This window comes from Cicer arietinum, chromosome 2, assembly GCF_000331145.2.
Source record: "Cicer arietinum cultivar CDC Frontier isolate Library 1 chromosome 2, Cicar.CDCFrontier_v2.0, whole genome shotgun sequence".
Lineage (NCBI taxonomy): Eukaryota > Viridiplantae > Streptophyta > Magnoliopsida > Fabales > Fabaceae > Cicer > Cicer arietinum.
The window spans coordinates 49,416,359-49,433,222 of NC_021161.2; the positions used below are offsets into that span (position 1 = coordinate 49,416,359).

Sequence of the window (16,864 nt, forward strand, 5' to 3'; positions counted from 1 at the left end):
AGTAATTGTTATAATTTATTATTAAATTAATAATTATTCTATGTATAAATAAATTAAATTATTTTACCTGAATTTTCATATATTATATATTATATATGTATCTTATTACTAAATTTTATCTCAGTCTATTCTACTTAAATAATTATAACCTTTATTTTTATTTAATTATTTTGGCGTGACAATTACAAGAGAATGATTTATGATGTGATTATTTTTAAATGGACTATTGTGCAATTTTTTTTATTTGATTAATTTCGATAATCATGAAATTGATGTGTTAGATATGTTTGTTTTATTTTATAATGTGTGAGTGGTATTCTTGTCTTGCTTTATTTGTTTTAGTTGATAAAATATTAGTTGAATTATTTAATTAAATTAAAATTTATAAAATTTATAAATAAGTATTCATTTTAGGAGATATTATAGAGTTAGTGAAATCCAACCTTTATATATAAGTGTTTTGAAAATATTTTTGTTTCATCCTACAAAAAAAAATTAGTGACTTGACTCATTCTTTTATTCTCCTTAATGACAAGATTTTATGACTGATGTTTTCTTGACATAATGTGCATTAATTCATTTTTAACATCTTTAATTTATTTTTTAAAGGAAGATTGTAAATTTAATTATGAGTTTCTTTTTTGTGCAATTAAGAGATGACTATTCTCCTTTTTGTATCTCATGCATTCATCTCTTTTAAACTAAAATTATAATTTTATTTTAAATGTCTACAAAAATAATCCTATGCTATTTTTGGTTTCGCAACTATTAGATAGAAAATTAAAAGGGTGATGTGACACCCTCTAATTTATTTATTTAATTAAAATGGATTGTGTGACACCCTGCAATATATGATGAACTTTATTAGTTAATCATAATTAACTTATACACATAAATATACATGGTTTCAATTGACTTTGTAACAACATAATAAAATTAAATAAATAGTAATTATTGATAGCATAATTTTGGAATTAAGTGTACTTCAATTTTAGACAACAACTCAATCATAATATTACAACGTAAATAGCTATTATGTTTATACATTTTCGTTAGGCCTCTTGTTGTCACACCTATTTGTGTCATTCGTACACTCCTAAAATAATTTTCTAAGTCATAAATCATAATATCTATCGGTGTTGAATTCATCATTGCCTCATAAGCTATTTCTCGTGCGAATTTAGAGATGTTAAGAAAGAAAGCGCCTAAGGTAAGGGTTTTTCCCCATACAAAGTTAGGCTAGATATTAAATTAGCGATTCGTAAGATATTGATATAACGTTTGGATGTCTTAAAAGAAAAATATTGATTTTATTTTTGTCGTAAAAAAATTAACTATAATGCTTTGATTGTTTTTTTTAATACCTATATCTTGATGAAATTAATTATAGAGTTATATTTTCATTATTATACCTTGATAAATATGTTTGTAGTGAAAATGTTTAGTGTTTTACATGTTTTATAGTATTTAATTATAAAGTTATAATTTTTATAATGATGTAATTAGTAATATGTTTATTATGATGTATTTGATTTTAAGCGTTGACTTTTGAGTATTTTAAATTTAAAACTTGACTTTTATGAACAATATATGTGTCTCGAGGAAATTGATGAGAATTTTATATTTTTTTAATTTTAATAATATGAGGAAATTGATTATTTAATGTATTAATGAATAGTCCATTTTTAGAATGCTGAAAACTTTATAGTAAAAGAAATGAAATTTATGTTGTTATTCTATTCTTAGTGATATGAATTTTAATGGTTATCAATAACACGTAGTCAAATCGAACCTTATGGATTATTAAAAAAAAATTGTGATTTTGAGATATTTGTCTACGTGCATATTTGATGTGTTAAAGTTATTGAGCTATAAATATGAACATCCATGAGAATATAAATTTGATCTAAAATATTTTGTCTTTGTGGTTGCCTAAGTAGCTGGTGATTTGTGTTTTAAATATTGTTATTTTTGTGGTTGCCTAAGTGGCTGGTGATTTGTGTTTTATATATTGTTATCTTTGTAGTTGCTTAAGTGGCTGATGACTTGTGTTTTAAATATCATTATCTTTGTGGCCACCTAGGTGGCTGGTGATTTGTGTTTTAAATATGGTTATCTTTGTGGTTGTCTAAGTGACTGGTGATTTGTGTTTTAAATATTGTTATCTTTGTGATTGCCTAAATGGTTGATGGTTTGTATGATTATTTAAGTGACTGGTGACATTACATTTTGAACATCATTACCATCTCATCACATATCATATGTATCTTTGTGGACGCCTGTGTGGCTGGTTATATTCGGATCAGATATATTTAGGAGCATGCATAACTTGCATACATTTTATTGTTATTTTTATTTTGATCTAATTATTTGCTATACGGTTGCTACTTGATTTATTTAGATATATTTTATGATTTTTGATACCCTTTTTGAGAACTATTAAAGAATCAATTTCTTTAAATTTTTTATTACAAAAAGATTTTATATTCATATTTTATGGCTGTTAATTTATTATTTGGTTTAATTTTTATTGTGGGATGAAGTGACCCGTTACACCAACATTTATGTATTAATGATCTCAAAGAGTTGCATATTTGATTGGTGCACGTTCGGGGAAACATGTCACTTTTACTTAAAAATAATGTTTTGTATTACTAAATTTTTTGTGGTACATTGTAAGTTATTTATTCGTCATCATTAACTTTTAATAGAAATGTGTAAAGTAGATTTCATTTGCTTATAAATAATCGAATGTCATTAATTTGAGTCAACCTTGTTTCTTTTGAATTTCACTTAAAGATAATTTATTTTATTTTGGAGCATAAATAAATATCGGTATAACAATTGGAATATTAATTTTGCAAAAAATAAATAAATAATTTTTTAGTAAATTACATTTTCTTTTACAAAAAAAAAAATATCAAGTGATTTTCCTACGCATCTTCAATTTATTACATGGTGAATTACTACTAAGAAAAAAAAATTAGTTATTTCTAAAAGAAATAAATATTTTTAAGTAATCCTCGGATAAAATTTTTTGGGGCGTTACACTTCTCGTGCCATGACTTTAATATTTTATTCTCTCTCTATTTTCACTAGAGGCTCTAATTGAGCTCTGATACCAATTTAGTGGAACAAATCTGTACAAAGTTGTTATAGATTAGAAAGATAAAATTTGATGCCTTTATTATTCATAGTTTGTCAACTTAAATAGGTTAGATACAATTGAAACTCTTAATTTCTAGGGGCCAATTCCTAACGAAATATAAGGAAACAAAATTAACAATTAATATTGAGTCATTCTGTAACATAAGGATCAAGTTATTTAATTAAGATCAAATTAAAAACCCTTAACATTATTATGTATTAATTAATTATATAACATAAAAGTTTAAATATAGACAATTTACTATTTTAAGGATGTATTGTTAATTTACAAAATTTATATATTAATTTGACCGTACTTACGATTTCAAGTATCAATTTATCTTTCCAATTTTAATTTTTTTGTTGTAAAACATAATTCAATATTTTTTATCTTTATCTATGAAGACTGGTACTTCCTTAACATTGAAGATTTGTCTAGACAAATATTTTAGTTAAAATTTAATATTTTAGAATATTTATTTTGTATAGTACAGTTTCAAATTTTCAGAATCTTGCTATTTATATTTATTTAATTAAAACTTTCATAAAAGATATCTTTTATATTTTATTTGTATCAAAATATCTATTTATAATCGTATCAAAATGTTTTGTAACAACATATGAAAATATTTAGAATTGGACTTTGTAAGTGTAATAAAACACGGGAACTTTTTTGTTTACTTCCAACTCCTTCGAATTTTAGATATTTAAAATTTTCACAACCTTTCAACAACACAGTATAACCTAGTTCATTCAGTTATTCACCGCCTTCACTATCGGCACCCTCTCCTCAATTCGGTCACAGTACTCCCTCATTCACATGGAGGCACCATTGCTAGGGTTCAAAGAAGTTCCAGATTTGGAAGACGACACAAAATCTTCTCCAAGTTCGCGTAAATTAGTTCCTTGGTTGAACTGGAACGAGTGGCTTTTCGTTAGAGACGCTCTCTTCTCCGATTCTCCTCAATCTCTTTCATCCGCGCTTAAACGAGTAACTTTTTCTCTCTCTCCTCTTTTTTATTTTTATTATTATTATACTACATTGTAATTGTAATTGTAATTTCATAAGGTTAGTAACCTCAGCCGTGTTTTGTATTTCAGATTTCTTCCTGGCGAAGTCGAGGTTCATTGCCTGTTCTAATCGATGTCACTGCTTCTATAGTTGAAATTCAGCACATGGATCCCTGTTTTAGGTAATCATAACTAGTTCCATCACTTTTTAATTGATGTCACAATTTTCATATTTTTTGTTGAGGAAAAAATGTATTATGTGCATGTTTGGTTTCACTTTTGGAGGAGGCAAAATAAAGTTTGAAGGTGTATGTTTGGTCCCGCGTTTGGAGGAGCCAAAATCTTTGCTGGAGGTGTAAAGTTGATTTTGACATGTTTAGATGATATCAAACAGAATAAGTTGCCTCCAAAATTGATTCTGACTTGAAGCTAGAATTTGTAGTTTGACTCCAACCATGATTTCCGGCAGACATTTATTGTTCAACTCACTTTTACATTAATATATAAAAACATAAAATCACTTAACATTGAACTCACTTTTAACTAAAATTACTTTTACAAAATCAATTCATTCTAGATCAATTTTAGTTGCCGGATAACCAAACACATCAAAATTAATATAGAGTAGAGTTGATATTCCGAATCAATTCTAACTTGAAGTTATGATTTGTAACTTTTGAATCCAAACGTCTCTTTTATACTTAAATTTATTGTTCAACTCACTTTAAACTAACATCAATTTTTCAAATTCAATTCATTGAAAATCAATTTTTGTCGTTGCAGAACCTAACACATACCAAATGTTGTTTGAATCAATTTAGATTTTTTGATTTTATTGTAGACAAGATCAATCGGATGATGCTTCTGTTTCGGAGGAGGTTCTTGCAATGTTGTATTGCATGGCTATCGTGAGGTTAGATCACCTTTTCCATTACCCTTCTTCTTTCAGTTTTCTGATAATTTTGTTTATGATTCTTCAAACTTTTGGTTGTGCTGTGTTTTTTTTGAAAAGGCTTGTGAATGGTGCTGTAGAGAAGACACGGAGGAAAGAAGTGGTGTCAATAGCTGTGGCTGCGGAGGCAATTGGCATTCCACGCATGCTGATTGATATTCGCCACGGTAAAAACCTTAGTGCCTTTTTGGATAAATTTGTCAAAATTATATTGATGTGGAATGAAATATTCGGAGTTTTAATAGCAATGAGCGCTTGAACAACAACTTTTAGTATAAGTTATAATTAACTTCGCCGTATCAATTTTTGACATAAGGTCTCATATTTAATTTCCCAGTTAGCATCTGTAATCTTATAAAGAACAATTAATTTATTTTAGTTGCTCTTTTAAGCTAGAAGGCAATCCAAATTTTGAAACTAGGTCTTATTCTATAACTCTTGTTTATTCTTGTTTTTGTTTGAGTTGTGTTAATTGCAATCATGATCTTTGTAATGCTGAAACCTGAAATAAATTTGTTTTAGTATGTTAATTAAAGCCCTCCTTTTTGTTTTACTTGTTGCTGCTATTCCAGAGGGATCACATCGTGAGCTTCCATCACTCAAGGTTGTTCGTAGTGCCTCAATTAAGGTGCGGATCATTTTGGTCTGTTTAACCATCTATCTTGACAATCTATTTACTTCTTTGGGATTAAATTGTAAACAAGTGTGTGCAGTCTATGATTTGGTTTACCTTGTTATAATTTAGGAAATAATTGGACCAAATTTTATCTCCTGAACTCTGTTTTTTAACACACGACTTTGAGTATGTATAGTGAAATTCACGTGTGTCTGGTAGTTTGTCATTATCACCTGATAAGCTGCTGTAACTTATAAAAGGAGATCACTTGCTTAGAGTTCTTCTTCACCCTTCGACCTTTTAAAGAATGATGTCTTAACTTCTAGCTTTGGTAGTTGTGGCATATATTAATAGAATATCCTCTTCTCCACGAAAATCTCATTTCATATCATAGGGTTTAGGGTTTAGAAGATTGTATTTAAGAACTAGGTAATAGTTTTCATTTAATCATTTTCAATGTGCCAACGTCAGCATGCTCTGTTAGAAAGAGCCATTGGGAACCTAGCTTGTGGATTGAAGTTATCATCTCTACAGCATAAACTTATTGGTTTAACTCCTTTTTCAGGGACATACATGGAATAGAATATATAGTTCTTAATAGGTCCATGGTATTAGAATATAATATTTTTTTCTTACTTTGAGGCAGGAGCAGGACTTTGAACTACAGAATTTGAATTTCTTTTATTGGATTAAGTATGCACTTACATTTAACATAGAGTGAGCAACACTTGTGCAGATGACTTTTGATGATTAATACATACATAACACCAATTCACATTGCTAACAAAACTTCAGTTTGTTGTTAACATCAAACTGAAAAGAAAAATGAAAAAAATTCTGCTTTTTTTTTTCTTCATGAATTTACCTATTTAATTAAAAGGGTTCTTCCCAAGATCTTAATCTCAATATATACAGTCGTTCCTTTCATATCAAATATTTTCAATCCACCCTGCATTAAACTCATCTATTACCTTACTGATAATTTCAGGCACTTGATTGGTTAAAATCTTATTATTGGGAACCTCAGAGCAAAGCAATTCCTTTTCAAGGTGAAGGCAATGCAAATGTCAAAAAGGAAATCAAGTCTATGATTCGTGAATTAGCTATCTGCTTGAAAGTCAGTGGGAGTCCCGAGTTTAGTACCTCACTGCTCAAGGGAAAACGTGTGTAAGCTTTAATCCTTTTAAATCATATTGTAACGTTAACCAATGTCTTACACTTGTCTGCTTTTGGACGCTCTTTTTGTCAGATCAACTTGGGTGGGGTAGGGGATTTTTTTCCAATATTGAATTGCTTGTAATTGCCATCGTTTTGTTTACTTTATACTAATCTGATGTTGAGTACTTACTCTTTTAAAGGGGCCAAGCATGGTGAATTGCTTTTTAAACGTAAAAAGCTTTTGGCTATTGTGGTTGGCAAGAACCAAACATCACGCCTTGGAGGTATCATCAATACAATAGATCTTGTATATCTTCTTTGTTCAGTATACCTTATATGTCTGCATCTGCATGCATGTAAGAGAGTCGTGGAGCAATGCATACTCTAAAAGAGAAGCAAGTTTTGTCTAGGACTACTTAATAAAAAAATGATAAGGAGAGGAAACAAAAATTGCAAGTAATACAAAAGAGAGGAAAGAAAAATTGCAAGTAATACAATTTTGCATGGGCATGATTAGAGTACCATAGAAAAAAATGGTTGAATAGAAGAAAATTTGGAATACTTGTAGGCTTACCAGCTTTAGTACTGTTTAAGTATTTGTTTAGTCAAACATTTCATGAACTAAATTAACTTCAGTACACCTGTTTCCTTAGATAAATAAATTTGTGGCAAGTACAGAGCTGAGATATGAACGTTACAAGAACAATGAATGTATAACCGACGGATGGGGTGTACTGTAGTATTATCAGCTTTTGTCCCTTTACTTGTTTCTCCCTCTACTTGGAAAAATAGAGATTGGAAATTGCTTGCATGTGCAAAATGTAAGGAAATTGTATGTTTGTGCAAGTGTAAGAAAGTTAAATGATTACAACAACTGTGGCAAAATGGTTTATATATCAATTTGTTAAGGATAGCTTCAATTTAACCTAATGGTGGTAAGTTTTGGCATAATGAGTGTTGAAGGAAAGACATATGGGGTGTATTATTGAAAAAATTAAGAGGTTTTATACTTGCCGAAGAGAGGGTAGACTTGTGTTTCTACTTCACCTCTTTTATCAAACACTGTTGTTTTATATATGCCTGTTTGCGGGGCGATAAATCGCAGGCTGTTTTTTCAAGAGTTTCTTTGTCTATCATGCTTAGATGCTGGTTTACTTGTTTGAGTTGGTGTTCTCTCTTTAGCATTCCTGGTCCTCCAGGTTTATACTGTTTCCCCCATTTAATTAAAAAATTAAAAATTTGTTGTACATATAAAATCTTAAGTATTGTGTTTTCTTAGAGCCAGTCTACAAGATATTGGATATTGAAAAATTAATGTTTTGTTAGAGCCAGTCTACAAGATATAAAATCTGAAGTAATTTGTTACAGTGTATCGTCAGTTATAATTAATGTTCTGGGTGTTGATGCACTAATAACTTGTGATGCTTTCAGGATCTAAGAAACCGATTAGAAAGATCTTGAAATCTGTTCTTCGGTTGTATTCCTCCTACTCTTCAGAGATTGTGTCTGTGTTGATGGATTATTTGTGGAAAACTTTAAGTTCCTCAGAGTTCAAAAAGAATGTAGACGATGCATCTGTTGGTCCTACTGTAGAGAATGTTTTGGCCGATTGGAAGCCTGTCATACTCAAATTGTATGATAAGGAACCAGAGTTACTTCTGAACCTCCTTAAGGAAGTTCTTCATATGATTGAGGCTCAGGAAGATATGAAGTGTGAAGAAGGTAGGCAACAGTTCTTTCTTTCCACAGTACTTCTTTTCATGGGAAGTTTAATATCTGCTTAATTGTTGTGGGTGCTTGGAGATGTATTTTGTGTGCTGTGTCCTTTAATGCACTATTTACTTGTCAAGCCCCAGACACTTACGCGGCTTTTGTACTGTACCCCTTCTCTAAAGACAAGTCAAATTGAGTTTTTGAAACTTGTCTATCCTTCATTTTAGTTAGGATGTGTTCTTTTTGACAGAACATGTTTTTTGTTTGCTTAGTTTCTTCTTTTTTGTGCTTATATGTTGTGTTCTTTTGCAGATAACCCAAGTACTACAATTTCACACTCGAGGGAAGACTTTCATAGAGTTGCTTATCTTTCTTCTTTGTTTGTATGGCTTGTTCGAATTCTCAGAAAACAATCTTCTGGAGCAGCAAATATGCCGAAGAGAGTTTTGCAAGAACTTGTTCGTAAATGTCTTCTAATATCACATCTTTGCAACAAGGAGGTCATGGATTCAGCCCTTCACCTCGCTGAATTGGTGGGTGATAGATCTTTGTCGAAGAAAGTTCAAATGCTCTCTCGTGTTACTTTGTCCAACGTTTTTGACAGTGCAGATGATCAAAGCACTTTATTGACTTCGGCGAATGTTTTCCAACTCGAGGAAACCATGCGTGAAGCATGTAAAAAGCTTGAGTTAGTTAAACAACAGATAATGAAAAATAAAAAGGCAAAGGAAGTCGATTGTGAGATTGAAGAGACTGAAGAAACACAGATATGGACTTTGGCAAAGACATGGAACCCATGTCCAATTGGCATGTTGCCTCGTGTTGTTGGTTCATCGGGTTGCGTTCCAGTTCTTGATGTTATCGATAATGAAGAACACAATCAAGTCTCAGAAAGGAAAGAGAATTGGAAATTGATCAAACATGGTGCCAAGCGAGATGCCCCTTCAGACCTTCAGCTACTTGATAACTCCACTGTTAAGAAGATGAAGGAGACTGAAAAAGTTGGTGAATTAAATGATGAATTGCCAATGGAAGAGGATGAATTGCCAACGGAAGCAGGGAAAGGATACCTTATGGAAGCTGGGGTTTGGAAGAGAGTAAAGGAGGAAGAGCTACTAGCCATTCAGTCTTCTGTGAGAATTTTATTTTGATTGATAATTATTGCTTAGCTTAGTCCATCTCAAGCTTTGATTATGATATTCAGTTCAATTATTCATTATTTATAAGCTTTTTTACTCGATTATATAAGATGAACATAGCACATTCCTATAGCTCAACTACAATCATATTCATGCAATTGAAATAACACATCCTACCTTATCCTTTCATTTTAACATCAATCAATTTCACTTCGTGGAATGTGTAACGTGGCAGAGAAAGTTGAGCAGGGGCGACCTGAGAACACATGAGCTAGATAGCATAGGCACACAAGATAGCTTCATGTGGTCTTAGGACGACCCTGTAGAACATCTCTACCTCTATCTTCTGGCTGAATTGAATCATGTTGTATGAATGTATATTGAATTATGTCATCTTAATTCAGTAGATATATAGCCTCAAACATGGTACTTTTTTTAGATGTACATGTACTACACCTAAGTACTAGTCACGGAAATGAATCCATCCATCTATATATGTGAGAGTACAACATTGTACTTCATATTTAAAACAAAAAATTACACTGTACTTCATATTTCAAGTTTTCAACACAAAATCAAAGAAGGTAATTAGTTGTACTACATCTTCCCGTTAGCCACACAACACAATTCTACAAATATAATTGGATCTCGTCAATGTTTTTAAAAAGGAAATACAATCGTCATCCTAAAAACAAAGGAAATATAAATTGATAATCAAGACTAATTGGTAATTCACTTGTTTCAGATTATTTATAATATTTTTAAGAAAACAATTAAATTTAAGTTAAGACCTTCATCCAATGTTTTTTTTTTAAATAATTAGAATCTCATAATGTGAAATCTGATTAATAATTAGGGTCGTTTAATTATGAGGAAAAATATGACTGTTAGAGAAAAAATCATTTTTCTACAATTGTGAACAAAAACAAATTAACTCTGTTTTCTACTAAATCTCTAAAGTATTTTATATGAAAATCACTTTTGAATCTTAATGAATGTTTTAAATGGCAATAGATTATTTTTTTTTAAAATGATAAATATTGATCGATATGTTATTCGTAGGAAAGTTTAACTTATAATTTCTTTATCCCTCAAATTCTTATGTTCTTTTCACCATAAATGATTTTTAAGTGGCTTGTGTGAGTTATGAATTTAATGTCATGTTTTTTTAAGTCATATATATAATTATTGATTATCAAATACATACAGACTTCAACATTAAATATATGCAAAAAAAAAAATAGTACTTAATTGTTTTAATGCATCTTGAAGTGAAATAAAGATTTCGATGAAGGAAAAAAGCTACATAATATACATTTGTCTATTGATTTTAATTTTCGATAATTATATAAATTATTTTTATAATTAAAAATTTTAATTAAAAATCATAATAAATAAATAGAGAGCCAAAATATAAAACTTAATTTTTTTGACGGTGTTAAATATATAACTTAGTTACATTGATCCATTAAAGTCACGTCATTTAATTAATAATCAATTAATTTGATAATATCAAAATATATCAATTTGCAAATGTATTGTAGAAGTCTCCAATATTTATATAAAAAAGAATTAATTTGTTACACTAAAAAAACTTAAATTTTTGTGCTAAAAAAAACTAAAATTTGTACTTCAAAAAATATAAATCAAAGTATTTGTCTTAAATAAATGATATTAAATTGTTTTAAAAAAATAAGCTCGAGGAGTTATCACAATAAATAAATAAAGTTTGTGGAGATTGTCTTTTAAGTCCTAAGCTATGTGACAATTATCATTTAAAAAAACACGAGGAGTAATTATATATGAAAAGGCATATAGTAAACTTAGTACTGATTATTTTCTGTATAACCATACATAAACTTTTAAGAATAATTAGTTTCTGTTAGTTATTAGTCTTCTGAAAAGCTGCTGATTGCTGTTAGTTTTTGCTCTTGCTTATGATTTGTTAGATAATCCTCTTAGCTATTAGCTAGGTAGTTTACTATTGACTCTTGAGAACTCTCACATTAGAAGTTATGTGGCTTGAAAAAGTGAGAGTTATCTCCTTACCGTATAAGTTCTGTTTTATAAGGATAAGTTAAATCCAAATCTCAATTTCCAATTCCATAACCATTTGGCCATATGGTATCATGCCACTCAATGAAGGCATTTTGTTTTTTCTATTTTTTCTAACAAAGTTGCAAGTTCTAAACTAGTTTCTGCTGTATCTTAGCAAAGAAACTTGTTTTGAAAAAAATATAGATTTCGTTATGTGATGGAAATTATGGAATGGACGTTTTCAATGTTTGTTAGGGATAAACTGTCAATTTCAAGATTTGCTTTCAAACTATTGAAATGTGTACACGAGTTTCGCTTTTCAGTGTGATTTCAAGATTTGTTATGATTATGATATATATGTGAAAAAGACACCTTTGTACTAGTGAATGCACTCATATATGTGAATGCTTGTTCTTTTTCGTTCTTTAACTTTCAATTGTCAAGTTTTGTTGTAATGTTGTAGACCTGTGATGTTGATATGTTAATCTTTATTTTTCTAGTGAATCCATTCATATATGTGAATGCTTGTTGTATTATCAAATATTTTGTATAATGAATTTCTATTCTAATATGAATTTTCAAAATCAATACTTCACACATACAACTTCATTTAATGAAATACAACGGTTTGAAAACTTCACACATATATACTAATATTCATTTAATGAAATACAAGATGATTTGATAAATGTTGGATCTATGTATTCCCAATGTTTGAGACTCATGCATAAGTTATTTTCCATATCTTCGCACCATCATTACAAAAGTCTCTTCATTTATGTAATGTAGGTGACATAGGACAATCATACTTCAATTTTATCTGAACAAGAAAATATTAAACATTAGCTTATCTGATCACAATATTAATTATTAGTTTATCTGAACAAGACAATGTTAAACATTAATTTACTATTAAATATTACTATCAATCATAAATTTTTCCTGTACTCAACAACTTTCATCGACAAATCGAATTGCTATTACAAAATTAAGAGAATAATCCTTTTATGGTGATTTATTCAACATAAAGAATATCATATTCCAATTACGAGACAATAACACCAAAACGACATTATATCTTGTCACAATCAGGTAACTCAACTTGTGTATAATCATCCACTTATCTTTGGTTAAATAATTCAGCTCTACATTAGTTTTTACGATAAGACAACATACACTTTTGTAACATATATATGCGGAAAATACATTTAACTTTTGTATCATTTGTTGACCTTTTAGAATTTTTGATAAAAAGAATTGATGTGACAATTACAATGATGTAAATATTAGCGAGTTGATTTGGATTATCGGACTAAATATTTAGTAAAATAAATATAAAATTTCATTTATTATTAAAACTTAAAAACAAAACAAAATGAAATTATCAGTGCGATGTTCATCTTCACAGAATAATGCAATGATAATCTTCATTCTCATATAGTTTAAGCTATTTTCTAACATAATTAATTCTCAATACACCTACAAAATCCTTGAGATTAATTTTCGTAACAGTTTTCGAAGACAACACCATAGAATTGGAACGTCTGTCAAGTGGTCAATGAAACATATATGTGAATGCTTGTTGTATTATCAAATATTTTGTATAATAAATTTCTATTTTAATATGAATTTTCAAACATCAATACTTCACACTTACAATTTCATTTAATGAAATACAACGGTTTGAAAACTTCACACATACATAATATTCATTTAATGAAATACAAGATGATTTGATAAATGTTGGATCTATGTATTCCCAATGTTTGAGACTCATGCATAAGTTATTTTCCATGTATTCGCACCATCACTACAAAAGTCTCTTCATTTCTGTAATGTAGGTGACACAAGACAATCATACTTCAATTTTATCTGAACAAGAAAATATTAAACATTAGTTTATCTTAACACAATATTAAACATTAGTTTATTTGAAAAAGAAAATGTTAAACATTAATTTACTATTAAACATTACTATCAATCATAAATTTTACCTGTACTTAATGACTTTCATTGACAAATTGAATTGCTATTACAAAATTAAGAGAATAATCCTTTTATGGTGATTTATTCAGCGGAAATAATATCATATTCAAATTATGAGACAATGACACCAAAACGACATTATATCTTGTCGCTATCACGTAACCCAACTCGTGTATAATCATCCACTTATCTTTTTCTTGAGCATCCAAACTAGAAATCTTCAATGAGTTTTGCATTATTTCAACGTTGTTATCGAAAATATTGGAATAAAAATTCTGATGTAGATTGATCTCTTTATCCAAATGCATTCGAACTAAAAACTAAGATTCTTCCGGCCAACCTAATAATGCTACAACTATGTGATAACCACAATTTTCATCAGGCACATTATCTACTATGTCTTCGATATATTGATGAATAAAAGTAGGAAAATATATCTTAGATGGTTGTTTTGCAGAATGTTGAGATGGTTGGTTTGGAGATCTCTGAGAGACATTAACATACTCTCAATATGAAGGATCACGAGGAACATCTAATTCTTTTTTTTTTTAGTAGCTTCGTTGATTTTTACTTTATCGGTGTGGATGCATTGTTGTTGTATGTGGAAATACAAGTTCACACACCTTTGTCTTGAATATTCTTTGACCAACAATATCTTGTGTCTTCATGTATGTTTTCTTTGTCTCTCACTCCTCTAAAAAATCATATTGTGATAAAGATTTTCATTCTCCAATTCATGCTTCATGCTTAATTTTCTCCAAAAAAGGAACATTGTCTAAAGAGATGATATTATCAGATATCTACAAAGTTGTCAATTCACAAGCACAATGTAATCCATGAGTTGTTCTAATTGGACAATCACATTTTGTTTTTCCAGTATCTACCATTTTTACCCTCTTTAATTGTTTATCAAATTTTTTAAACATTTTCTTGATACAAAGTGATGCAATCTTTAATAAAATGGTGAATCATACTCATGCTTAACATTGGTCACTCAATTTTTTAAAAGTGTTTTTAAAAATTGTTTCTATTTATTGATTTTAAAAGTTGAAAAAACAAAAATACCTAAAAGATAGTTTGATTTTGAATTTCAGTATTTTTCTAAAATTGACAAGACATAGAAAAGTTAGTATTTAAGAATGGTAATATAGTAAATAAAAGCACAATATTGTATAAAATAAAATATTGAAAATTTGGTTAAATAATTCAGCTCTACATTAATTTTTACGATAAGATAATATAAAATTTTGTAACATATATATGCGGAAAATATATTTAACTTTTGTACCATTTATTGACCTTTTAGAATTTTTGATAAAAAGAATTGATGTGACAATTACAATGATGTAAATATTAGCAAGTTGATTTGGATAATCGGACTAAACATTTAGTAAAATAAATATAAAATTTCATTTATTATATTATTAAAAATTAAAAACAAAATAAAATGAATGTATCGTGCGATGTTCATCTTCACAGAATAATGCAATGTTTTCATTCTCATATAGTTTAAGCTATTTCGCTAACATAATTAATTCTCAATACACCTATCAATACTTGAGATTAATAATTTTCGAAGGCAACATCATAGAGTTGGAACGTCCGTCAAGTGGTCAATGAAACATCTCATTTCCAAAAATAGTGAGGAAAATCATCAATTACAAAAAGATAAAACCTTACTAAATGGTTGTTCACGTTATGAAATCTAAATGACCAAATCAATAATACTGGTATATTTAAATTGCACATATTAAAAATTAACTAAATCAATAATGCGGGTACATTTGTCTATATTGATTTTAGTTCCCAACAATTATATCAATTATTTCTATAATAAATTTTTTAGAGAAATTGCATTTACTTCTCTCGATGTCACCTTAAACGACACTAACATTTATTTAGTTTTTAAAAATTACCCACTTCTCTTATACTCACTAAAAACACTGCATCAAATATTTTTTTTTTGTCAAATTTATATCTATTCATGTCATTCATTATATGACACAATTATAATTTTCGTTTTAATTTATAAATGTACGACTATATACATCGAATATTTACAATTCTAAAAGGTATGATTATATTCTTAGTTGCACAACTGAAACATGTATTTTAGTGTCTTTTTTATGAATGATAGATAAAGTTGAAAGAGTGACATAATAAAAACGTTATGTACAATCTTTTTAATAAATATAAGGGAGATGCATATTTTTTCAAAACTAGAGAGGTATTAGTGTCATTTAAGGTGACCTCTAGAGAACTAACTGCAATTTTTCCTAAAAATTTTAATTAAAAATCAAAGTAAATAAAAAGAGAGCCAAAGTGTAAAACTTAATTTTTTATATATAATATTAAATATATAATTAGTTACATTGATTCATTAATGTCTGTTGTCCAACAATTGATCAATTAATTTGGTAGGATCAAAACTTCAATTTGCAAATCTACCGTAGAAGTCTCAATTTTTGTGCTAAAAAAATAAAATCTCAACAAAAAAAACATAAATCAAAGTATTTGTCTAAAATTAATGATATTGAATTGTTTTATAAAAATTGGCACGAGGAATTATCACTAAATAAAGAATGGGGAGGTTGTTTCAAAGGTGGAAGAAGAGTTGGAAGCTATGAGAGATGCTAGAGTTGGATTGAAAGTTGGTTTAGGCATTTCTTCAAAACAAAATTCCAATATGAAATACATTGAATCCAAGGGATTATATATATATATATATATTTTTTTTTTTTTTTAATTTTTTTTGCCTTTTTTTTATTGTTTTGATAGTACAAATAATCTTACGAAATCTACTTGTATAAAAATAAATGTTGAACTAGAGGAGATTGCACTTGTTCAAGCTGATATGGCCGAGAAGAGGCAAAAGTTTGCGGAAATTCACCATCTAATTAATGAAATTTATCCAATTTCCAAATGAACCTGGGAGTATCCATACATATGTTAACCGTAAAGATTGCTCTAAATAAGTAAATGTGTTAATTTCCTTTCAATATAGTATTATTAATAAGTAATCATATTCTATTTTAGCTTTTACAAATAGAAATGTTTAGATGTATTAAAGTATATGTATTTAAAAATTTAAGTCATATTGTTCAG

General features: G+C 28.7%; 1 protein-coding gene across 3 annotated transcripts; it reads left to right on the top strand.

The window, feature by feature from the left end:
- The first annotated feature begins 3,837 nt into the window (after positions 1-3,837).
- LOC101503689 (uncharacterized) lies at positions 3,838-9,931 on the top strand. Of its 3 annotated transcripts, XM_073365500.1 has the most exons (9): positions 3,841-4,138; positions 4,249-4,340; positions 5,000-5,071; positions 5,171-5,277; positions 5,683-5,738; positions 6,715-6,889; positions 7,085-7,168; positions 8,316-8,606; positions 8,910-9,931. In XM_073365500.1, the coding sequence occupies exons 1-9, from the start codon at positions 3,968-3,970 to the stop codon at positions 9,746-9,748; spliced, it is 1,887 nt and encodes a 628-aa protein (XP_073221601.1). In that variant the 5' UTR covers positions 3,841-3,967; the 3' UTR covers positions 9,749-9,931. The 3 variants fall into 3 exon arrangements, with proteins under 3 accessions (XP_073221602.1, XP_004491237.1, XP_073221601.1); XM_073365501.1 differs by lacking the exon at positions 7,085-7,168 and having other exon boundaries at positions 3,838-4,138; positions 5,683-5,753; XM_004491180.4 differs by lacking the exon at positions 7,085-7,168 and having other exon boundaries at positions 3,840-4,138.
- The last annotated feature ends 6,933 nt before the right edge of the window (positions 9,932-16,864 follow it).

Excerpts from the sequence above, each read along its gene's own strand:
- LOC101503689 (XM_073365500.1), top strand. The coding sequence starts at position 3,968 with ATGGAGGCACCATTGCTAGGGTTCAAAGAAGTTCCAGATTTGGAAGAC. Across the intron at positions 4,341-4,999 it reads CACATGGATCCCTGTTTTAG|ACAAGATCAATCGGATGATG; the intron begins GTAATCATAACT and ends ATTTTATTGTAG. Across the intron at positions 5,739-6,714 it reads TTCGTAGTGCCTCAATTAAG|GCACTTGATTGGTTAAAATC; the intron begins GTGCGGATCATT and ends TGATAATTTCAG.